The sequence below is a fragment of the Trichechus manatus genome, unplaced genomic scaffold, assembly GCF_000243295.1.
Source record: "Trichechus manatus latirostris isolate Lorelei unplaced genomic scaffold, TriManLat1.0 scaffold00198, whole genome shotgun sequence".
Classification (NCBI taxonomy): Eukaryota; Metazoa; Chordata; class Mammalia; order Sirenia; family Trichechidae; genus Trichechus; species Trichechus manatus.
In genome coordinates, this window is record NW_004444134.1 from 756,552 (window position 1) to 781,643 (window position 25,092).

The window sequence follows — 25,092 nt, forward strand, 5'->3', positions numbered from 1 at the left end:
ATAGTTTATTTATACAGAGATGAATGTATATACGGAGAATTTTAATTAACGCATACAGAGAAATTATAAAATTATAATTTTAATTAATAGACAATTTCTGCCTATAAATTATTATTCTGCTGTGAATTTTACTGCATACACAATAAAATTTTGGGAGTTCATAACTCTTTGATAATTGGATGATTATATCTAGTAATGAAATAAATGAGAGCAGCAAAACCAAGATTTATGCAGGCAGATAAAAATCACCAGCAACTCACAAGCACTGTATGTCTCTGTATTCGCTAGGGCTATGAAGGAGGGAAAAAAACAACTAAACAACAGTGGTGTTCTCCACCATCAGCAGGAACCCTGGGTCCTTCCAAGTAGTGATCGCACATGTGCACTCCTCCATCCACACCCTCACTCATCTTCCTCACACCAAGAACACGCGCATCTACAGTAGCCAGCAGGGGTTTGAGAGCACTGGGAACCACACAACAAATCTAATTCAACCGCATGGTCATAAAAACCGCAACTTTGGCTTTACAGGTTTCAGAGCAAACCTTGATCTTCTGTTTTACCAGCGCTGAGCGAGCGAAGACCTGAAATTTCATCCTTTATCCTCACTCTGGGCTGATCTCAACACCATGCATGCTGACGGTGACCGCCACAGCCTTAGATCCAAACGAACCTGAGAACTAACAGCAACGCTGTGGTAACAATACTCAGCTGCCACAGTTGTTGCAGGCCCATATTATAGTGAAACTTTCCTACAGTGTAAGGTGGAAAGAGGGGTGATGTTAGCACTGCACACTAACCAATCAAACTCATACCTGGCAATTGATCTTATATTCTTAACTGCAAAAAGCAGCAAAAGAAGAAAAAAATGTTTAATTGTGCCAGGAAGTCCTGTTATCTAGAAAACTTAGTTGTGTAATTCCAATGGTGTCTTATACTCTCATGCATGTTTATTTAATGTCAATATTATGCTTTCTCTTACTTTCAAGTGACCTTATTGGTCCTTTTCTAGGTATTGACCCTTGAGACAGTGGATCTGTTTGATGGGCATGGGTGGGGGGGAAGAGTACTCAAGACACACACCGCAAAATACAATTTATCCCAGGATAGGCAAGCTGAATGAAATTAGGAAATGAAACATTAGAGCAGCTGGAAAACTAAGGAAGCTTCAAAATTTTTACTTAAACGCATAACAGAACGAAGAGCACAAGACACTTAACCACCTGCTGTGACTGATGCAGTTCGTCTTAACAGACTCTAAGAAAATGATTAGACTGCTACCTACAACAAACATCATTTCCTTATGTTAACAGCACCGTTAGCAATATTTAATACTTGCTTACAACACTGTTTCTGGCACTGGAATTTTATAACCCCACATGAAGTACACGAAACTGGAATTTTGTGGATGAGAAAGGTGCATGTTGTACAGGCTCATATCCCTTTCCAGCTTTGGTTCAGTAGTGTTGGACTGGCAGTTTGAAATCAACCACAGTGGGAGTATTTACAGCTTGGAAATCAGCAAATGCTAAAATTAGGGTTCCGGTGGCCTGTTTTTGGTTTTTTTCTTTTGGGAGTGCCAGTTGTTAATATTTACCAGCACACCACTGACTAAGGCTTAGTAAGTCAGTTCCTTTTTTACAAACATGACTCTTAATTCTTAGAGTTTCAAATCTGCTAGTAAAAGGCTTTCTTCTTTTAATTATAACACAGTACTTGGGTGAAATCATTTAATCCTGTTACTTCAACTATCATCTCTATGCTGTTGAGTCCCAAATCTGTATCTCAAGATACGCCTGTTAGGTTAGGACTAATCTATTTTTACTAGACGCTATGAGTTGGAATCAACTCGACAGCAACAGGTTTGGTTTTTGATTTAGACATATAATAATGATAGGTAATATAGTGAGCATTTACTCTATGTTTGGTGTTATTCTAAAAACTTTACATGTATTAACTCATTTAAACTTGTTTATGACACTGTAAGATATAAAGATAGGCACTATAATGATCTCCATTTATAGCAGAGGCAACTGAAACACAGAGGGGTTATTCAATTTGCCTAATGTTACACAGCTAGGATATGGTGAGAGCTAGAAAAATATTCATTGGTATGACCCTCAGGAATCTCAAACTCTACAGGTCATAAATTGAACTGAATTTTTTCCTCTCTACTCCTCTCTGCATTCCCCAAACCTGCTCCTCTTCCTCAGCTTGAGGCCAGAAATCTGGAAGTCATCATTGTCTACTTCCTTTTTCTTACTTCCCACATCAATCCAGTGGACAAGTACTGCCTATTTTACCTCCTTAATATCTCTCATTTGTCTTTTACTCTATCTTCACCACCTCTGTTTTGGTTAAAAGTCTTCACCACCTCTGTTTTGGTTAAAAGTCCTCACCATTTCTATCTGCTCTTACATTACAACTACATACTTCTATCTGGTCTCCTTTCTTGACTCTAATCCAGCTCCCTTCTAATCCATTCTTTACACAGCTCGCATAAAGTTCCTTAAAAATTTCCTAACGTCACTCCCTTATTAGAATCCTTCCATGGGTCACATCTGTCTTTGGGATAAAGACAAATTCTACAACACTACACAGAAGTGTGTCACAAGAGCCCCATCTCCTTTGCAGTCTCACCAATCACTTCTGCACGCTAGCCATACTGGACGATAGTTTCTGGGACTCTAAACTTGGTGCCTTCCTGCTCATGCTGCTTGCCCTGCCTGGAACACACCTGTATCCATTTAGCAACCTACTCACCAACCCCTGCTTGCCTGGCTACCTTCTGCCCCCTCATAAGGCTGATGCCACCCTTCTCTGGGATTGGGATTCTCTCCACTCCACTTTTCAGTCAGGTGCCCCTATGTGTGCTCCGGATGCATCCCAGGGTTACCACTAGCAGAGCATCATCACACCATAACGTAATCACCTGCTTATCGGTCCGTATCTTTCACTAGACTATAAACTCTTAGAAGGCAAAGAGCAAGTTTTATCTTTATATTCCTGGGACAGAATGAGCATGTGCTCAATAAATGCACTCTCCTACATCAAATGTCCAGTATTCTTTCTACTTAGGTGGTGTAATACAGCACAGGCCAGCCCCACTGTGCATGGTACTGTGGGGCCACAAAATGGCCGCACAAGTTGAAATGGAGCAAAGCAGTTTAATGATCAATGGGGAGAATTATGATGGTTCCATGACATTTAAAAAATTTTACTGAAACAAAAACTTGCTTACTGTTGATTATAAATATACAAAAATTTAAAAAATAGTGAAATATATTTAGTACACTGTAATTTCAAACATTAGAAACACTGAAAATTACGTGTTTTAATTTCTTTGTAAAAAACTTATCAAGAGTGTTTGCCTTTTTTTCATCATAAATCTTAGGATATGAGCAAGCAGTTTCTATGCCTTAGCAAACTGTCATACTCCATCCTAAGTTTGGATTCACTGCCAGCATTTTATCCTTTGCACTTTCAATTCTGTAAAGTAACTCTAAGAGTTCCTTTAATGTGAAGTTCTTTGCCAGCATCCTTTCCTCTGGGACACCCCCACCCTTTTCATCACAACCACTTCCCACATTTCTGTCACTAAGTCCCCCTCACTAAGTTCCTCTGGCTGCACACCCGTAGTCTCTCCAGTAGGAGCACCACCCACATTCCCTGGTCAGCTATTTCTTCTGTAACTCCACTTAGGTTCGGTTTGAATTTCACTCAGTGTTATCACTTTGGGTTTTTTGATGTGCTTTTATCTTTGTGGGCCAATTCCCTGTTTCAATTATCCGTTCTTATAAAATGTCACATGGTTTTATCACTGAGAAACAAAGAGATAAAAAATTGCATGCCTTGTTGACCGTGTCTGCATGAACTAGTAACAGAGGCACAGGGACTCACCCCCTCAGACTCTGAAGAAAAGGGCTCTGCTGATCACTGGCCCTGATGTGCATCTGTTATTACATGATGATCTGTGGACTGAAGAGCTGGCAGCAAGGTCTATACATGTGCAATCACAGCTAATACACTACGGTAATTGAAATCTGAGCCATGTTGCTGGAGGGCTGGTGCTACTTAACTGAACCATGGTAATGAGCTTCATGCATATTGGAACCCTACACAGCAAGGACAGCTTGCAGTTTGAAGTCTGGAGCCAGATTTCTGCATATGAATCCAAGCCCTGCCATTTACTACTCATATGACCTTAGGTAGCTCATTTAATCTTCCGGGACTTCAGTATTTTTCATCAATAAAATGGAGGTAATACTACAAACCTCATAGGGTTGTTCTAAGGACTAAACATGTATAAAATGTTAAGAATAGCACCTGACCCTTTGTAAGCACTTCATAAGTTTTAGCTATTACTACTGTAACCACCACTACGAATACTTAAACTACATTGTCTATTCTAATACCACATTCTAATAGGTAGCTACTAGCCACATGTGGCTATTTAAAGTTAGATTAATTAAAATTAAAAAATTCTATTCCTCAGCTGCACTAGCCACATTTTAAATGCTCAACAGCTACATTTTCATCATCGCAGAAGTTCTATTGGACAGTACTGTTCTATACTCTTGGAAAAAGAAAGAACATAGGGCTGGATATGAGAATTTGATATAAATAAATTAATAGTCATCACTTCATCACTGGCTTGAAAACAGAAAAGGAATTTCAATGAAAGGATTAGACAATGATAAACCCTGAATACAATGGCCTAAGTTTCTTATAACCAACATTACCCTGTAGAAACTTATTTTAAAGTGAGAAAGGCTACACAATTCAAAGAAAAAAAACTCTCACTTAAAAAAACTAAAGAAAGATGCACATAAATTAGCATATAACTTATACATAAAACAAAAGCATTAGTAATAATATAAGCAAACTAAACTACATTCATATTCATTTATTCCTTCTTTCCTAATTACTTCTATAAAAATTTTTTCTGATTTTAATTTTCTACACTTTTTTCACCATTTTACAGTTATTTAACCTGTTGCGTGGAGTCAAATCGATTCATAGTGACCCTACAGGACAGAATAGAACTGCCCCATAAGGTTTCCAAGGAGCGGCTGATGGATTTGAACTGCTGACCTTTTGGTTAGCAGCCGAGCTCTTAACCACTGTGCCACCAGGGCTCCTACAGTCATTTAGGTCCTGGATAAATATAATACATCAATCTAGTTGGAAGAAACTTAGAGAGCTGAAACCACATCTCTTCCAACTTTGTATCCCACATTAAATCTAGCACAGCACTTGTACACAGCTAAGTGCTGAAATGCTCGTAAAGTTGACCCTATCCTAATATAGCAAACACCAACACCATGTTGATAAAGAATGTTTCTGGGGAAAAAGGGAATTATTATTAAGGAATACACCTAAGGGGAAATTCTTCCACCAAAAAGTCCTGAAGGGAGGGCTCATGACGAAGTGACCATTTTGTCGAGCCCAACTTACCCAAAAAGAGTAAACTTCAATAGAAAGTTAATATGACACATTTCTAGCACAAATTCATGGCTATAAAGGAAAAGAAGTAAAACAGCTTCCCTTACAATTTTCATACCATAAGCCTGGAATGAAGATTTCCTAAACCGCTCCTTAAGAGAAAAAAGCAGTATTAAGATACTGTGCTAACCATAACGTATAAAATAGACTTTTATTTTTTCCAAGCCTTAATGAGTATCATGTTTTTTTCTATTTATACAATGATATACTTATTATATCAGCTTGTTCCTATGAGTCATCTTTTAAAAGTTACTGAAATAATCTTCTTCTTTTTTCATAGATATTAGGGTGTAGCAACAAGTTCTCCAGTGAAAACAACATCCCTAGGCAGAAAAGATTCAGGACTTTCAAGTGTCTGACAGTGCTAATAGAGAAATGGCTTTAATAAATACTCATTTGGGTTGAACTCAGAAAACATTCATTTCAACGAAGTTGGTAACTTGGTTCTCACAGATAAAAACAAAGAAAAACCTCAAGGCATAAAAACTAATAATAACCAGAGGGAAAAAATTTTTAACTGCTGGTAAAAGTCATAAATTTAGAATGAAATCCAAGTACTCGAATTCTACTACAAAGGAAAACCTACACCAAAGTAATGCTTCTTTCTAGAAGAGATGTCCTTATCAGGGATCCCCAGATTTGTAAACAGATATTTACACAGGGCTCAGAAACTTCTGCCTCTGGGACTAAATTAAGCTGGAAGTGCAAAATTAACTCGATATCACAGTCCTGCATTCAGAGAATCATTGAATATTTGACATGAAGTTTCTTAAATTTCTTGGTTATTTTTGACTGTATTTCATGGGGGAAATCATATGCTATATTTATATTTAAAAACAAGGAGCTTCCCCAGGGCATTCTTGCCCCATGTTGAAAGTTCACTGTAGGCGTGAAAGAGGATAATGTAACTTTAAGCCACTAATGTTCTAATAAGAATTAATTCATCTGATGAGATCTTTCCAAATCAGTAGGATAAGTAGCTCCTATTTAGGAGCTTAAGATGTCAGCAAAAGGATAAAAGGGGAGGTGGAAGGGACCCAAAACTTTGCATATATCAGTCTCTCCTGGGCCTACAATTTTTACAAAATGTCACAGAGTTGGACATACTCTTAAGTATCCAGCTCCCTTAAATCCTTTATGGAAAAAGGCAAGGTATAAATAAATAAATGACAAGTAAGTACCTGTCATTCTCGCAGATGGCACTATTTGCATTAACATGGGTAGATACTTGGAGATATCTTTTTCGGGGTTTTGGTCAATGACAATCCTGGCATCTGTTTCAGTGCTTTTCTATCTTTGATGCTATTTACATACTGACCTGTTTTACGGCAGCAAAGTTAACTTCTTAAGAAGTATATTGGCTTCCTTTCAAATTGTGATATCTCATAAATAAAATGCAAACAGAAACAGAACACTCACCTTCAATGTTGTTGCCCCTTTATGTTCATAAAGTATTTAGAAATAAATACTAAGATGTAACTTACTGCCTTGTTATGTGAAATCAGGTCCAAATGCTGTATTAAATCTTGTTTTAAAGTCCATAAATAGTTTTGGGTAGAAAGACAAAACTTACTGTTCAGAACATTCTCCAGTTTCTGCGTCATGGATCCTTCCACTTTTTCAGTTCCATCTGCTTCCAGTTTTTGATGGATTGCTAGAAAAAAAAAATCTTGTTAAAATGCAGTCCATTTTAATAGGTAGGAATATATTATACAAAAATGACATTTTTAAACAGCTTTACAAAATGGTCATATTATTTTCACCGCTGGAAAGGAGCAGCACAAACATGCAATACTTTGCAAAGTAACCAGCAGACATCAGCCTAACCTACTCATAGTTTTATACTATCAAAATAGTATAAATACACATACTCAATCATCTGATCTTCAAGGCTGAGTGGTAAAAGCAGCTGAATTAAAAAGAAAGGAAGAAAAGGGAAGGGAAAAAAGAGAAAGGGAGGGAGGGAGAAAATCAAGACTGAAAGCATCCTGGGTCTTACTGCTAATGTCTTTGATACTTGGCTAGAGGAAAAAGTCATTCTTATTCCTCGGCTTCATCATTTGCAAAACAGAAATACTACTTTGTGACATCTACCAACCTCAAAACATTTAATTTCAGCCTTGGGATATAGCATGGCAAAATATACACTATTTATGTTATATTCATTTTTAAAACATTCTATAACAAGAATAAACTATTTCCCTGAAGGTTCCCAAAAAATATCTAGTAACATCTACCCATACATCAACTGAGGATGTACAGATTACACTGGAGTTTTGCTATTATTGACTTATGTCTGGTTCTGATAAAGATTATTAGAAAATTATTTAACAAATTACATTTTGAAAGTGTTTTACTTACTGAAGAGTGAAGGTTTTAAACAGAGCAAATTAGGCTTATTGAAGCGAAGCATCTAAAAAGACTTTCAAACAAACCCCACTGCTGTCGAGTGGATTCCAACTCATAGCAATTCTATAGGACAGAGTAGAAGTGCCCAATACAGTTTCCAAGGAGCACCTGGTAGATTCGAACTGCCAACCTTTTGGTTAGCAGCCGTAGCTCTTAACCACTATGCCACCAGGGTTTCCTCAAACAAAACAGACAAATAGAATTTCAAGCTCAAAATTGTTACAAAAAATGAAAATATCAACCTTATCTGAGCCATGACCATATGCTAAAATAAGCACAATGCTAAGTCTCCAATGGATATTGCTCATCTTGTAAGAAACCAATGATATATATCTTAGTATTATTTTTATTTTACAGATGAATATTTGATATTTTATTTGATATCTAATTTCATGACCCAGTGAAATTAAATAAGTTGACCAAGGACACAAAGTCAAACCCAAAATTCAAACTCAAGCAGTATGATTCCAGAACAAAAAATCTTATTCTATACTGTCTACCTAGCATGGGCAAGCAACTTAAACTGCCTAAGCTTCTGTGTTCACATCTGTAAAATGAGAATAATGAACTTATTCTGTCAGTTGTAAATTAAAATCAGTTGCAAATAACAGACTCTTCCCCTCCCCCAAAATAATAGCTGCTAAAACACACAGGATTTTATTCTTTCACATAATTTGCCCTAGCAGAAACCCAACTGTAGGATGTATAGCTCCACAGGCTTCATTCAGATCTAGTATACTAAAATGAAAATCACTGTTTTATGTTAGCTATTCCCTAACATAAGGAGCCCTGGTGGCACCGTGGTTAAGTGCTCGGGCTGTTAACCAAAAGGTTGGTGGTTCAAACCCACCAGCCGCTCCGTGGAAAAAAGATGTGATAGTCTGCTCCTGTAAAGATTACAGCCTACGGAACCTATGGGGCAGTTCTACTCTGTTCTATAGGTCACTCTGAGTTGGATATGACTCGACGGCACTGGTTTTGTGGATTCCCTGGCATTTAAATAGTCAAAACTCTTTCTTAAAAGGAACTTAGAGGTTCTGCTACAACCCACCACTTATAGGTAGTGGATTTATGACAGAAAAACAAAGTTTGTTTAAGCCAAAAAAAAAAAGCGCATTGCTTTTATCAGACCTATACAATTCAATGTGTCTCCACTGACTCACTGGTCAGGAAATGCTAGGTCAAACTGAGTGCTCCAAAGCACTATGAACACATTCTCAATGCCTGATAACATCTATTTCTCTGCTTCGTGTAACTAGTTTTTAATCTTCATCTTGTCCTTGTCTATACTTTGTTTTTTATGAGGGAGGCAAAGCCACCTCAAATTTTGTTTGGAATTCTAAAATAAACAGACTGCTGCTCTGGCTGAATAACACTCATAGAAACAAAAAGAACTACACCTGGAAAAAAGGAACCACTATATTTTTATTGTCTTTGTTGATTCAAGAGTGAAGAAATTTGGATTGTGTGATAAAAGTGACATATTATGTTTCCACATATCAAAGCTAAACTTAACTTCAACTTGTTAAGTAGAAAACAACTTCCTTATCTTTAAAGAAAGGAGGCAAATTATGCTCAAATATTATAAACCGAAACTAGAAAGATTTACATGCTCTAGATAAGCAAATCTGCTTACGCTATTTATTTAAATGCTACTGTGATTTTGTGAAAACTCTGGTTGCAAAAGAACACTTAGCATATGTCCTACTTTTATTGAGCGAGTACTGCATGTGGTTTGTTCACAGGAATAAGGTATTCCATCTTCAGAGTGACATCAACAGTAGCCTTGCCTAAAATGTTACTTTCTAGGTCAAAATTAACATGAAAGAAAATCAGGCAGTCACATTTTCTGATGCTGACAAAACCCATCACTGATTAGCAGGTCAAGATGAGGTGAAACTGGCTCCCCAGCTCAGTTTACAGCCCTCTTCTGCTGACAAAGCAGCTTCCTGCCAACCATCTCCACCACAGCAGAGCCACTGTCAAACTGTCAGCCAAACATGAGGATGAGAGACACTGAGATCTGATAAAGGCAATCCTATTCCCAGAAAATTAAACCAAATAACCCGATGTCTGGTTCACGTGACCTTTTATTTTCTCTGAAAACATCCTTAAATAGTATAATTCAATAAGTAACTTGGTACATGATCACAGGTTTGTTATTGTTTCTAATCTATTAAAACTTAAATAATGCAAAACAGTTGAACACCATAAATTTATATTTGAGAGACAAAAAAGTATGTATAAAAATACTACTCAAAGAAAAGTCAGGATTATAGAAAGATGCACATCTTGCCTACTGACTCACTGAAATTATCTGATCCTTTGATTTAACTCTCTAATAAAATGTAGACATTAAATTTGCAATTTTGATTAAAAAAATCATAATACCTGTCCATCCACACAACAGTACAAATGCCACTACTAAATGACGCATAGTGGAATCATGTGAGTGGGCTAGGTCTGTGAGAACTCAGTGTCAGGCACACTGCCACCCACACACTCGAGCCACTACATGTCCCTCTCACCAGGGAAAGATGGGAGCATTCATACAGGGATGACAGGGCTGGGAAAACTTTCACTATAAAGGGACAGAGAGTAAAGATTTTAGGCTTTGTGGGCCTCACACAGTCTCTATCACATATTCTTTCTTTAAACACCCTTGAAAAACGTAAAAAGCCATGCTTAACTCCTGGCCGAGACAGACAAGCTGTGGGCCTAATCTGGCCTACAGGTTATATGATCTGCAGACCTCTGAGGATCATACTTACTAAAGTAGAGAACTAGAAAGCAGACCATATTAGATGCATTAATAATTTAAAATTATAAAAGATTCTTTCAAACATTTAGTTTTTACTTCCTATGCTAGCAAACTTCTGTGACTAAATCATAGACAAATTATATTTAAATTGGTTAAGGAACTGATGACTCCCTTCCTTCCCTAGTTATATTAAAAAAATAAATAATAAAATAACTGCAACTACTACACGAAAGAATAATAAGTAGGAAGGATTCTCACTTAAATAACTGGGTTCTAGATAATCATATCTGCCTAGATTATTTTATACATCAATACTATTGTTGCTGTGTGTGGTTGAGTTGATTCCAACTCATAATAATCCTACAGGACAGAGTAGAAGTACCCCACAGTGTTTTTTAGGCTGAATCTTTATAGAAGCAGATCGTCAGGTCTTTTCTCCCAAGGAGCAGCTGGTGGGTTCCAACTGCCTACCTTTCGTTTAACAGCCAAGAGCTTAAGCATTGTGCCACCAGGGCTCCTTTTATACATCAACAGATGCTATCAAGCAGCCCCGGTGGTGTAATGGTTACGATCTTGGCTGCTAACCAAAAGGTCAGTAGTTCAAATCCACCAGCTGCTCCTTGGAAATCCTATGGAGCAGTTCTACTCTGTCCTATAGGGTCGCTATGAGTCAAAACCGACTTGATGGCACCTAGCAACAGACACTATCAAAAGAATGTGTGAAAAAATCAATTATGGCTCCCACCACCCAGCACAGCAGCAATAAAAGGAACATGAAAGGGAGGACAAATAGTCTATTAAGCAACATGTATTATCTATTCTACTTTGGCCTCTTTACTCTGGTATTCTTTATTCTAGTATACCATAAAGAACATTATACATTTTTGACCTATAAACCCATTGTCATCGAGTCAATTCTGACTCATAAAGACCCTACAGCACAGAGTAGAACTGCCCGTAGGGTTTCCAAGGAGCAGCAGGTAGACTCGAACTGTCAACCTTTTGGTTAGCAGCCTGAACTCTTAACCAAAGCAGCAAGTGATAATGCTGTACTTGCCAAGAATAAGATATCCGGTTTTTTGGGTTTCTGGTTCGACAAGCAAAGAACACAGAGGTTGTCAATCCCATTCTTACAATAAAAAAAAACTGAACATGCTGAAAATCAACAACTCTTCTTAGATCCATCACAGAACTGAGGTCACAGGGCAAACTGCCACCCCAGAAACGGGAGAGACAAGAGAAAATCACAGCTTACCAGGAGCAGAATCACAGTAGGAACAAACTATAACTGATGAATTCCTGAAGACTCAAGGTAGATGAACTTGAAAAATAAAAACTCCTGGCAGGAAGGGGTGGGGCAGTCTTAAGGGCATCCCCAATCTATCACAAGTTTTACCTCCAGGAACCCCACCAGGTTCTTGCTCGGAAGGCTGAAGGAAAATCTCCTTATGTGTCTAGCAGGGGGAGGGTAAACAACCATTTTGAAATATGCCCAGAGCACTCTGGTCTCCATAACATGGCCTGCCCTCCATCAAAAGAAAGAAGGAAGGAATACACAGAATCACTGTACCAAAAAAAACTGGTCGACGTTCAACCATTTCAGGAGGCAGCATATGATCAATAACCAATGGTACTGAAGGAAGAAGTCCAAGTTACACTGAAGGCACTGGTGAAAAAGGTTCCAGGAATTGATGGATTACCAACTGAGATGTTTCAACAAATGGATGAAGTGCTGGAAGTGCTCCCTCTTCTATGCCAAGAAATTTGGAAGACAGCTTCCTGGCCAACCAACTGGAAGAGATCTGTATTTGTACTCGTTCCAAAGAAAGGTGATTCAACAGAATGCAGAAATTATCGAACAGTATCATGAATATCAAGCGAAGTAAAATTTTGCTGAAGCTCATTCAAAAGTGGTTGCAGCAGTACACCCACAAGGAACTGCCAGAAAGCTAAGCTGGATTAAGAAGAGAATGGGGAACAAAGGATATCATTGCTGATGTCAGATGGATCCTGGCTGAAAGCAGAGAATTCCAGGAAGATGTTAACCTCTGTTTTATTGACTATACAAAGGCATAAGACTGTGCGGATCGTAACAAATTATGGATAACACTGCCAAGAATGGGAATCCTAGAATACTTAATTGTGCTCATGAGGAACCTGTGCACAGATAAAGAGGCAGTTGTTCAAACAGAACAAGGGGATACTGTGTGGTTTAGTCAGGAAAGGTGTGGGTCAGGGTTGTATCCTTTCACTATACTTATTCAATGTGTATGCTGAGCAAATAATCCGAGAAGCTGGACTATATGAAGAAGAAGGTGGCATCAAGACTGGAGGAAGGCTCATTAACAACCTGCCGTATGCTGATGACACAACCCTGCTTGCTGAAAGTGAAGAGGACTTGAAATACTTAATGATGAAGATCAAAGACTACAGCCTTCAGTATGGATTACACCTTAAAATAAAGAAAAGAAAAAAATCCTCACAACTGGACCAATAAGCAACATTATGATAAACAGAGAAAAAACTGAAGTTGTCAAGGATTTCATTTTACTTGGATCCACAATCAACACCCATGGAAGCAGCAGTTGAGGAAATCAAATGACATACTGCCTCGGGCGAATCTGCTGCAAAGGACCTCTTTCAAGTGTTAAAAAGCAAAGATGTCACTGTGAAGACTAAGACGTGCCTGACCCAAGCCATGGTGTTTTCAATCACCTCATACGCATGTGAAAGCTGGATGAAGAATAAGGAAGATCGAAGAAGAATTGACTGATGGCCTTTGAATTGTGGTGCTGGCGAGATTACTGAATATACCATGGACTGCCCAAAGAACAAACAAATCTGTCTTGGAAGAAGTACAACCAGAATGCTCCTCAGAAGCAAGGATGGCTAACTACATCTCACATAATTGGGACATGTTATCGGGAGGGATCAGTCCCTGGAGAAGGACATCATGCTTGGTAAAGTAGAGGGTCAGTGAAAAAAAGGATGCCCCTCAGTGAGATGGATTGACACAGTGGCTACAACAATGGGCTTGAGCATAACAACGATTGTAAGGATGGGGCAGGACCAGGCGGCATTTCATTCTGCTGTACATAGGGTCACCATGAGTCGGAACTGTATGGACAGCACTTAACAACAGAATTAACTGTTTAAAACACAAAAATCCCCTACCAACTACTATCTTGTCTTAGTTTCTTAGTAATGCTGTAACAGAAATACCTCAAGTGGTTTTACCTGTAGCTTTAAGGAATAGAAAATTATTTTCTCAATCTAGAAGGCTAGAAGTCTGAATTTAGGGCACTGGCTCTAGGGGAAGGCTTTCTCTCTCTCAGCTCTGGGAAAGGTCCTTGTCTCTATTCAGTTTCTGTTTCTTAGTTCCTTGGTGATTCTCATGTGGTGTGTATCTTACCCTTTGTTAGCACTTCTTCTCTATGCCTAATCTGTTCTTTCTGTATTTCAAAGATTACTGGCTTAAGACATACCCCACACTGGTCTCACTAACAGAACAAAGGAAGTCCTAACCCTAAATGGGATTACATCCACTGGTATTAAGGCTTAGGATTTACAAGACATATATTTGAGGGGAGCCCTGGTAGTGCAGTGCTTAAGAGCTTGGCTGCTAACCAAGAGGTCGGCAGTTCGAATCCACCAGTCGCTCCCTGGAAACCCTGTAGGGCAGTTCTACTCTGTCCTATAGGGTTGCTATGAGTTGGAATCAACTCAACAGCAATGGGTTTAGGGGGATGCAATTCAAGCCATAACATTTCACTCTGTGGCCCCCAAAATTCATGTCCTTCCCACATGCAAATCACATTCACCCTATCACATTATCCCAAAATCTTATATCAACTCTAAGTCTAAAAATCTCATCTTCTAAATCATCTAAATCAAGTATGGGTGAGAATCTGGGCATATTCCATCCTGGGGCAAAATTCCTCTCCATCTCTGACCTGTGAAATCTAGAATACAAGTCATCTGTTTCCAAAGTACAATGGTGGAACATACACAGGGTAGACATTCCCATTACAAATGGCAGAAATCATGGGTACCAAGCAAGTCCACAACCCATCGGAACAAGCTACATTCGATCTCAAGGCTTGAAAATACTCCTATATTCTCTGAGACCATCTGGATATGGTCTCGTCCTCCAAACTCTGGGAATTGGCCACACTCTCTGAATTCTGAATGGAGGCCCCTTGGCCCTGGGAACCAGGATCACCTTTCAGGCCCACTAGGACAACAACTCTGTTCCCCCTGCTTTGGGCAGCCCCATTCCCCTAGTGCATCTGGGTGGTGACCCCAACTGAACTCTGGAACTGAGTTGTTGGAGATCTGACTCTGAAACCTAGCAAGCGGTTTTCCACCCTTTGAAATGGAGACAGCCCTGTCTTACCATGGTCCCTCCAACAGTTCTGCTGGTCTCCAAACTGTTCCCAAGATGGTGCCTTCCTTTTCTTGGGGGACAACAGATGTTTGCAATCAAGTTGCTCCGCTGATCCATTTACTACCTTTAGAATTCCAGAAGGCAGGCAGCTTTCCATCACTCTGTGCTGTCTCTGTTCCTTTCAGTCTAAGCTGATGGGATTTTTGCTTCAGTGGTTCAACAGATACATCAGTCACAGGCTTAATCTCTTTAACAAAAGATTGAGTCACCATGTCCTTGGTGAAAGTGCTAGTCTTTAAGTTCTGGCTTCATTTTGTGTAGTTCATTTTTAAGTTCAATCTCTTTCCTCCCACATTCTACTATAAGCAGCAAGGAGAAACCATGCTGCCCATGCCACCCCTTTAAGATTGTGCTCAGGACCCAATAATTTAACAATAGAAATGACATCAAAAGTACAAACAACACAAGACAAATTGGACTTTGTCAAAATTTAAAATTTTTGTGCAACAAAGGACTTTATCAACAAAGTGAAGAGACAACTACAGACTGGGAGAAAATTTAGGGAAACTATATAGCTGATAAGGGTTTAATGTCCAGAACATATAAAGAACTACTACAACTTAACAACAAAAAGACAAACAACCCAAATCAAAAAACGGGCAAAGAGTCTGAATAGACATTTTACCCAAGAAGAAATATAAATGGTCAATAAGCACATGAAAAGATACTCAACGTCATTAGTCACAAAACCACAATGAGTTATCACTTCATGCCTACTAACATGGCTATGTTTTAAAAAATGGAAAATAACAAGTGTTGGCAAGGATGCAGAGAAATAGGAACCCTTATCCATTGCTGGTAGGAATGTAAAATGATACAGGTGCTGCAGAAAACAGTTTGGCAGTTCCTCAAATAGTTCAGCATAGAAATTACTATGTTGTTGTTAGGTGCCGTTGAGTTGATTTCGTCTCATAGCAACCCCATGTGACAGAGTAGAACTGCCTCATAGGGTTTTCTAGGCTGGAATCTTTACAGGAGCAGATTCCAGGTCTTTCTCCCTCGGAATCACTGGGTGGCTTCAAATTGCCAACGTTTCGGTTAGTAGCTGAGCACTTAACCACTATATCACTAAGGCTCCTGAGAATTACTATATGATCCAGCAATTCCACTCCTAGGTATGTACCCAAAAGAACTGAGAGCAAGAACGTAAACAGATACTTGTATACCAATGTTAACTGCAGCACTATTCACAGTAGACAAAAGGTGAAACCAAACTAAACGTCTAGCAACAGATGAATGGATACACACACACACAATGAAATATTATTCAGCCATAAAGAGAAACAAAGTTCTACAATATGGACAAACCTTGAAAATATTATGTTGAGTGAAATACGTCAATCAGAAAAGGACAAATATTATATGATCCACTTATATGAAATAACTAGAATACGCAAATGTATAGAGACCATTACCAGTGATTAGCAGGGGCAGGAGGGAGGGGAAAAAGAGGAGTCATTGCTTAGGGAGCACTGAGTTTCTGTTAAGGGTGATGAAGATTTTTCGAAAAGGAAAGTGGTGATGGTTGTACTACATGATGAACGTAATTAATGTCACTGAACTGTACATGTAAAAAAATGTTGAAATAACAAATGTTTTATTATATATACATTCACCACCATTAAACAAGGGCATTAATGTAAAACAATAGAAACAGATCATACAAATAAACTATCCTGATAATAAAAAGGGCTATAACAAGAATTCTAAATTATTTAAAAATTATAATTCAATGTTAAAAAACATGTAAATTTTGACGAAATGATGAACAAATCAATGGCATGAAAAAAAGAAAGGACAGGGAAGGAAGCTGAAGGGATTACTCTAGTTTAAAGAGGCTTAAGAGACTTTAAAAATCAAATGCAATGTCTGAACCTTATTTGGATCTTGATTTGGACTAGCCAACTACGAAAAAGAGTTTGGGGGTAATTGAGAAGATATGAATATGTACTGGGAATCAGATGATATTGAGGAGTTATGGTTACTTTTGCTAGCTGTAACAGTGGCACTGTGGTGATATATGCAGATGTCCTCATCAGGGGGTGCACAGAAGAGAAATGTCATGATACTTGAGATTCACCTCAAAAGAAAATACATCAACAACAAGCAAGCAAGCAAATACACCTTGAAAAGCACTGACAAAGCAAATATGGACAAATATTAGTAACTGTTACATCCAGGCGATAGGTGTATGCAGGGTTGATTATATTATTCTCTCCACTTTTCATATGTTTGAGCTTTTCAAAATAGAAAGATAAAACAAATTTTCTTAGCAGATGATTTTAAGTATTAGCTCTTTCAAATTTTCAAACATGTAATTCCTAATCTAGAAAACTCACTGCAGAACACATACATGTACATATCCATGTGATATGTACATACGTACATCAATTTTACTTAAGACTGTATTTTGAAAAAGTTCTTAAAAACCACTAATAAATCAAATGCTATAGTATATTAAAATAATTATCCAGAGGAGCAATAGATTCTACCTAAAGAATAAAAAAAGGTTTCTGGGATATATAACTGTATATACAATATAACTCTGATTTTGTAACATTTACTCATATAAGCTAAGGAAAAAAAAAGACGAAAACAAAATAAATCAAAATATTAATATTATTATCTCTACCATGAGATTATGGGTAGTTTTTGCTTATTCTCTTTTGCGGTATTTTCTATAATATACATTTCTTTTCCATAAAAAGACTGAAAACCTCTCTGTGTCTAAAGTTTTCAAATTTTACTAGTAAAATCATTTTCTATATGCCATACAATCATGTGTTTATTTGTAGTTGTTCAACATTATCTTTGTTAGTTAAACTTCAAGTTGCCAACATTCTTCTCAGGCAAACCTCTAACAAATGAGACTATATAAATTTAATGCACCAAATAAAACTTGAAATCTGCCAAAGAGTGAAGGCATTTATAGAATGCAAGAACAATCACTTCAAATGCATGTGAAAACTGGCAATTAATAAAGGAAGACGGAAGAAGAATTGATGCCTTTGAATTACAGTGTCAGCAAAGAATACTGAATACACCATGGACTGCCAGAAGAACAAACAAATCTATCTTGGAAGAAGTACAGCCAGAACGCTCCTTAGAAGCAAGGATGGTGGGACTCCATCTCATGTACTTTGGACATGTTATCAGGAGGGGCAAGTCCCTGGAGAAGGACATCATCTTTGGTAAAGTAGAGGGTGAGCGAAAAAGAGGAAGACCCTAAACGAGCTGAATTGACACAGTGGCTTAACAACAGGCTCAAGCATAACAAAGATTGTGAGGATGGGGCAGGACCTGACAGTGTTTCGTTCTGTTGTACACAGGGTCGCTATGAGTTGGAACCGACTCTATGGCACCTAACAACAAGATCAACTACTGATAACCTGGAGGGAATAACAATAAGCACAAAGAAAATATAAAACACAGAGTATTGATCAAAGATGACCACGTAATTTTCTATCCCCTGCCAGGCATTCATATTTCTACCACTTCAAAACCTAACTCTATCTGCAAGGAAAGAGCTGTATCATACGCACATAGCTTGTCAGATGTCAACTATGCATGCTGGCACATGAGAGGAGGGGTTGTTCAAAAAAAAAAAAAGAACATTTGTACTTTAAGAATACAAATTAATAATAAAAAAAAATTAAGCCTTATCTTGTTTTAAAGAAGGCATGGCAGTTAGAGTTATAAGTACTTAAAGTTAGCTTTTAAAAAGAATTGGATTAACTTTTATTCATATATTTCACTTTTTACTGGATAAACAATATTTTTTATTAATTAAAGGTAGTTTAAAAAGGAGATACCCAATATCTTTCATAGAAATTTCTAAAAATATGGTATTTTCATTTAATATAATTTCCTTTGCATATAAAGATGATGGTACAGACAACGACAGTTAACTTTGCTTATGCATGTCGGGGACTGGGGATATGATGGCTAAAAAGATGACATATCACCAACAGTCCTTTCAAAACTGAACATGCATCAGGTCACATTTATAGACTTAGTTACATGTTTAAGGTAATAATGTCTATAAAAAAATTTTTTTTAAAAGTCTAGAATTTTACTCACTGGGATTTAATTTGTTATCTACCCTGGAGATTAGGCATCATGGAAAGGTAAGGTAGTCTCCCATTTCACACATATAAGATGGGTCAACAAAAGTCTCACAGACAAATATCTGAAGTACCAAGCCTTCAAAGGGATTCCAGCCTAGTCTGCAACAAATTATTTACTGAACATTTTAGATCTCTACTTTTATAAACACAGAACTAATGTCACACCCTGTAAATACTCTGCAAGCACAGTGTCGCGTTTCCATTATGGAAGCTCCCAACAGATGACTCAGGGTATCACCTTACCTGAGAGGGCATCTTGTGCTTCAAAGAAAGTACTGAGACCTCCTTTCACATATGCCAGACTGCCTTCATTCTTCTTGTTAGCCTGTTTCTTCAGATTGTTGACTGCCGTTTTGAGTTGTTCAAAACTGAAATGAAATAAAGAAACCAAATGTCTGAGGCTCCTCCACCCACTGCCAGCAAGTCGATTCTGACTCATAGGGACCCTGTAGGACACGGCAGAACTGTCCCATAGGTTCCCCAAGGCTGTAAATCTTTAGAAGCAGACTGCCATATCTTTTTCCCACAGAGCAGCTGGTGGGTTCGAACTGCCAATCTTTGGGTTAGCAGCTGAGCACTTAACCACGGCACCACCAAGGCTCCTCTGAGACTTCTAACAAGCAAAAACAATATAAGATAAATTCATTAAGGGTAAAATACTAGGAATAGTTAAACCTACATTAAGAAACATACAGACTAATACAATATGTAACTGGATAAAAATAAAAAGCTCTCAAATTCTTACCTAGATCTTAACCTTTTATTTATCATAAATGCTTAAATTGCAGCCACTATAAAAGACTTTTGCAGCCCTCAATGATAATTCCAAATATGTCAGACCCCTCAGAAGTAAACACACATGCAGTTATTTTTAAAATCTATACATAAACTATACGTTTAAACTATATATGATATACATAAACTATATATAATATACAGTGAAACCTGTGAGAGCCAGAACTTGATGGGACTGCCTTGTTTTCCACCTTGGACAGGTTGCAGTCTTACCACTTTTCTGTTGCTCTCTATTGGTAGATAATATTTGAGTTTTCCTTCTCTAACAGGTTTCCATCTTACACAGGTTCTGGCTTTTGCAGGTTTTACTATATATGATTTACCAGGTAAAGGGTTTTGAATATCATCTACTTGATAGAAACCCTGAAGGGAAGACACGGGTCATGTAATGATGGACAGTACTCCAAGAGGCAGAACTCCTCTTGAAGTCCACACATGCATTGAAGTATTCTGGGTACAAGTTGAGCATAATGCTATCCTAACCACTTCAACACCAAGCCCACTGTCATTAATAATAAATTACATAAAATTGTGGGTGAATTTACCATTTAATTTTATCGCTATTTCTCAAATACAGAAAAATACATAGACCTCTGTATTTCATAAGTTTTATTCCTATTCTATCTAAAATATTCTGAATATAAAACTTAAAATATATTTTTGAGTACCATGATAACCCTAGACAGAAAACAGACATAAATGTTGGTTTATATTAGAAAAAGCATGTCCATAACGTAAAAGTAGAACCATCCTTTACAATCAAAGGATTCATTTTAGATATCTGATTTAAAAATTCATCAGACCAAATCTGTTCTATATATTAAAATACCAACTTTTCTTCATGTTTTCTATTAGTGATTTTCACTTAATAAGGAAAAATTTACCTTAAGGTATGTTTTAACATGTTGACTTCTAAAGAATGTAAATTCTAAGCAATAAACCTTTCATATATTCAAACATCTTTACTCAATATAATTGTTTTCAATCAATCTTGCAAGTAAGTTACAAGCCTGCTCTTATACTGTACAAAATGTTAATCAGCAGACAAACAGAAACACTTTAAAGTGGAGTGGATATATGACCTGTATATTTTTTGACTAATTTTAAGCCCGTTCTTTACTAAATGACAAACCAACTGATCCTGCTTTGCTCCTACAATGGTCAGGGAAGGCAGTTTTGTGTGTATTTTATACCAGGACTTATCATTGTTGTGTTAGTGAAGTAGAGAGAAATTGTGTTGGTACACATCAGTTTAAATACCCAGATGAGACTCCACAAAGTTTTAACACGTGAATAATGAAATGTAGAAACAAAATTAGAGTGGGAAATAAGGGTCCTATGATGAATAATCTCATTCTACAAATCAGGAAATAGATGCCCTGAGATGTTTTACTGGCTCATCCAGAGTCAAAGGGCTCATGGGTGGCAGGGACAGACCTAAACAGGTCCTATACAAGTTATTGTATATTTCTACTTCAAGCATCCAGATGAAACCATGAACTGCTGACAGCCAGATATGTACTAACCTGGTGTTTGAGTGGTTCTCTATAAGATACCAGGCAGCTGAAAAATTCTCACTTGTGAAATCCGCACTCATTCCATGGAACAGCATTTCTAAGTCCTTCTGGGGAAATTTACTTCTGAGGAAGAAAAAAAGGCATAAAGTATATTTCAACTGCTATTACTACAAAAAGGTTAACAGACATCACAGAGTACCTGGTATAATACACAAACACAAATCATTACAATTATATATAATACATTACCAAGAATATGTACAGTTTTTACAAATATGTACAAAACATATTTCCTACATCATGGCTGATTTCCTATCATATAAACTTCAACTGTACATGTAAGATTGGAAAATAGTTAAAATACAGAAATTACATCAATATGAATATGAGATTTAAAGAGGGTTTAAAACATCAGATTGAACTAACATCTTATAAAATCTATCAAAATATGAAATAATTCCCCAATCAATGGATAAAAATCAAAATTTGTATACAGTGAAATTTTTTAAAAAATTAAATCAGTTGGTTAAAATATTTCTTGTTAAAGGTATAATGAAAGTTGTTTTTAGACATATTAATGTCTAAAAAATCATCAGTGTACCAATAAAATTAGATCTAATTACAACAGTTTGAATCCACCAGCCACTCGTTAGAAACCCTATGGGGCAGTTCTACTCTGTCCTATAGGGTGGCTGTGAGTCAGAATCAACTTGACAGCAACGGATTTGGTTTTGCTTACACAGCACTTATACTTGCATGTTCATGTCTAGAAAAATTTTACACAAAGCTTGTGATAACAACAGGCTATACATCATCTGCAACTCACTTTGTTGGCCTCATTTTTAAGTGTAATTTCTACATCAATTCATTTATTTACTCACTCAAATACTTATTAAGTATCTACTACACGTCAGGCTCCACACAGAGTGCCAGATGGTTATATCTGAGAACAGAAGTAACATGGCTGGCTCTGCCACCACAGCTTACGGCCAGCACGGCCAAGCCCTATCTTTGCAGGGGAAGTCTACGGCCCATAGCCCATAGTAAGGCTTCAAAGTCGCTTTTAACTCTGCTTCATCTTGGGACTCATTTCCTACCACTTATCCTTCCTGCCTAAAGATGAAATCACAGTTGACAGGCTGCTGGTTTGGGGGGAAAAGTGATAGACTTTTGTGCCTTTTCTCTGCTAGCTAGTTTCAAATGGTAAGGGTTAAAGGTGAGGTGGAAGGAAGACAGGTGGGAATAGAAAGTTCTTCTTGGTTAGTGGGTGGTACTGTTAAAGGTGACTTGTGCCTTTGTTCCTCCCAGATGTTTGAAACTTACTTTTCGTCTGTGGGCATTTTCATGAGCTCACTAAAGGCCCTCTGGTGGACCCCTCCCACTGCACTCCTCCCACTGCTGCTCCTCAGCCTCTAGTTGCTCCACCATCTCATTCCATACAGACTCTCATGCGGAGCTCAGATGGCCTGGAGCCTGCTCTCTCCTGTGAGGCACTCATTTGGTCTACAGGAAACTCTGTTTCCTTTGTGCTGAGAACCTCATGGCAGCCCCTTCTCTGTTCTCCACATGGGCTGTCTCAGTCTTCTCAGGTGGTGCCAGGATTCAGTGCATCATAACTGCAGGGAACGCTTTAACCTAGCGGGTGCACGGAAACCCATTCCCCAGGCCTGAGGTAAAGAGGACTGCACGCTCCCCACACCTCCCCCTTCACCACCGCTTTCTCTAAAGAATCTCCGCACAAATCCTCCCTTCCTCTACTCTCTCTTCATGTTCCCTAAAAGGGGATGCAAGTAGCAAAACCAGTTCTGTCATTTCCTCTTCTACTTACATAGTGTTAGTACCTCAGTCAAGACAGACAAGGAGTCCTACTTTAACATCCTGTTACCTTTTTCACTATACAGTTTTCTTTTTTTAATTAGGGAACAACAACAACAACAAAAAGCCTTATTTAAAATCTTAATCAGACAAAATGAGATGGGACTTTAAGTCATGGATATCAGGTTGGCATCACCTCAGTCTTAGTAATTTTGAGACTAAGTAAATCTTCCAACTTTCCACACTAGCTTCAAAGGTTAAAAGGTCTATAGTCTGAATCTTCTTATTTGTGCACAAGTGTGTGTATGTGTGTGTATCATTCATAAGATTACTGGTCATTTTTACTAGTCAGCAGTCTTCTCAGAGGGAGGTGGAGAACTCTGCATTTTCAGGAGTTTATTTTGGTTTGGATTCTTCATGCTGGTTCTAATACTTTACTTAGTAATAAAATCCTGTTACCTTTGGAAGTTTTTCTCATTTTATTTATTTACACACCATGCTTCCAAGTTAAAAATTGGAGAATATAATGTCTGAGTGGAGACTTAGGCTAAGCTAGGCCATGCTGAGTCCTGCTAAAGAAATCTAAGAAGGTTTCTGCCTGTAGCCCTACCCTAACTGATTGGTAGTGTCTGTCTAGAGCGCTGTGTTAAGGACCATGTGGATTTCTCTCACTCAGTGGGAAATAATGGCATGGTCAACCAGGAAGGCCTGCCTCTGTGTGAGAGAGGAGGGCATGAAGACATACATACCACGCTCGGCGAGCTTGCCTTTGTATAATGCTTACATGAGCATCCTTCTACATGCTGTCTAGCATTTCAGTCACTCAAGAAAGTTAAATAATCTTAATAGAATCAAAATATACTATAAAATCGCCAATATCAACCAAATCCCTACTAATAGCAGTTTTTTATTAATTATTCAACTACATGAAATGCTCGTCTAAGAAGGATCAATTCCAAACTCACATATTAAGAGTACCACTGAAAGACAAGCAGTAAAAAGGGATTCTGAGAAGCCAGATTCAACTCCACTATCCCTCCTTGAAGGTCGAAGAGTTTGACGTTGCATGGGTGGTTCCCTGTCCGTAATTGAAGCAGAAGGGGATTGCTGAGGTTAAGAACTGACAATATCAAGAAAAAAAAAGATAACCCAATCAAAAAATGGGCATAAGACTTAAGCAGACATTTCACCAAAGAGGATATTCAAATGGCCAACAAGCACGTTAAGATACTCGACGTCATTAGCAATTAGACAGATGCAAATCAAAAACACAATGATATACCACTTCACTCTCACTAGGATAACTAAGAACAAAAAAAGAAAAATAACAAATGTTGGAGAGGATGTAGACAAATTAGAATCCTTATCTATTGCTGGTGGGAATGCAAAATGGTACAGCCACTGTGAAGAACAGTTCGGCAAGTCCTCAAAATGTTAAACATAGAACTACTACAACCAAACCCACTGCTGTCAGGCTGATTCTGACTCACAGTGATGCTAAAAGATAGAGCATAACTATCCTATAGGGTTTCCAAGGCTGTAATCTTTACGGGAGCAGACTGCCACATCTTTCTCCCACGGAGTGGCTAGTGGATTTGAACTGCTGACCTTTTGGTCAGCAGCCAAGCACTTTAACCACTGCACTACCAGGGCTCCTTATGAACTACCATAAAACCCAAAAAACCAAGCCCACTGCCGCTGAGTTGATTCTGACTC

At 37.9% G+C, this 25,092-nt stretch overlaps 1 protein-coding gene across 6 annotated transcripts in view; it reads right to left on the minus strand.

Annotated features, from left to right (window-relative positions):
* The window catches only part of EXOC2 (exocyst complex component 2), a 366,769-nt gene that overhangs the window by 213,183 nt on the left and 128,494 nt on the right, over window positions 1-25,092 (minus strand). For 5 of the 6 annotated variants that reach the window (XM_004387908.2, XM_023742032.1, XM_023742035.1 and 2 more), the window contains 3 exons: window positions 21,571-21,684; window positions 19,493-19,617; window positions 7,079-7,159 (listed from right to left, as the gene is read on the minus strand). In XM_004387908.2, the coding sequence (XP_004387965.1) occupies window positions 7,079-7,159; window positions 19,493-19,617; window positions 21,571-21,684 (320 nt within the window). Of the gene's footprint in view, window positions 1-7,078; window positions 7,160-19,492; window positions 19,618-21,570; window positions 21,685-24,341; window positions 24,613-25,092 lie in introns of those variants that run through there. The other variant, XM_023742034.1, reaches the window with a different exon arrangement.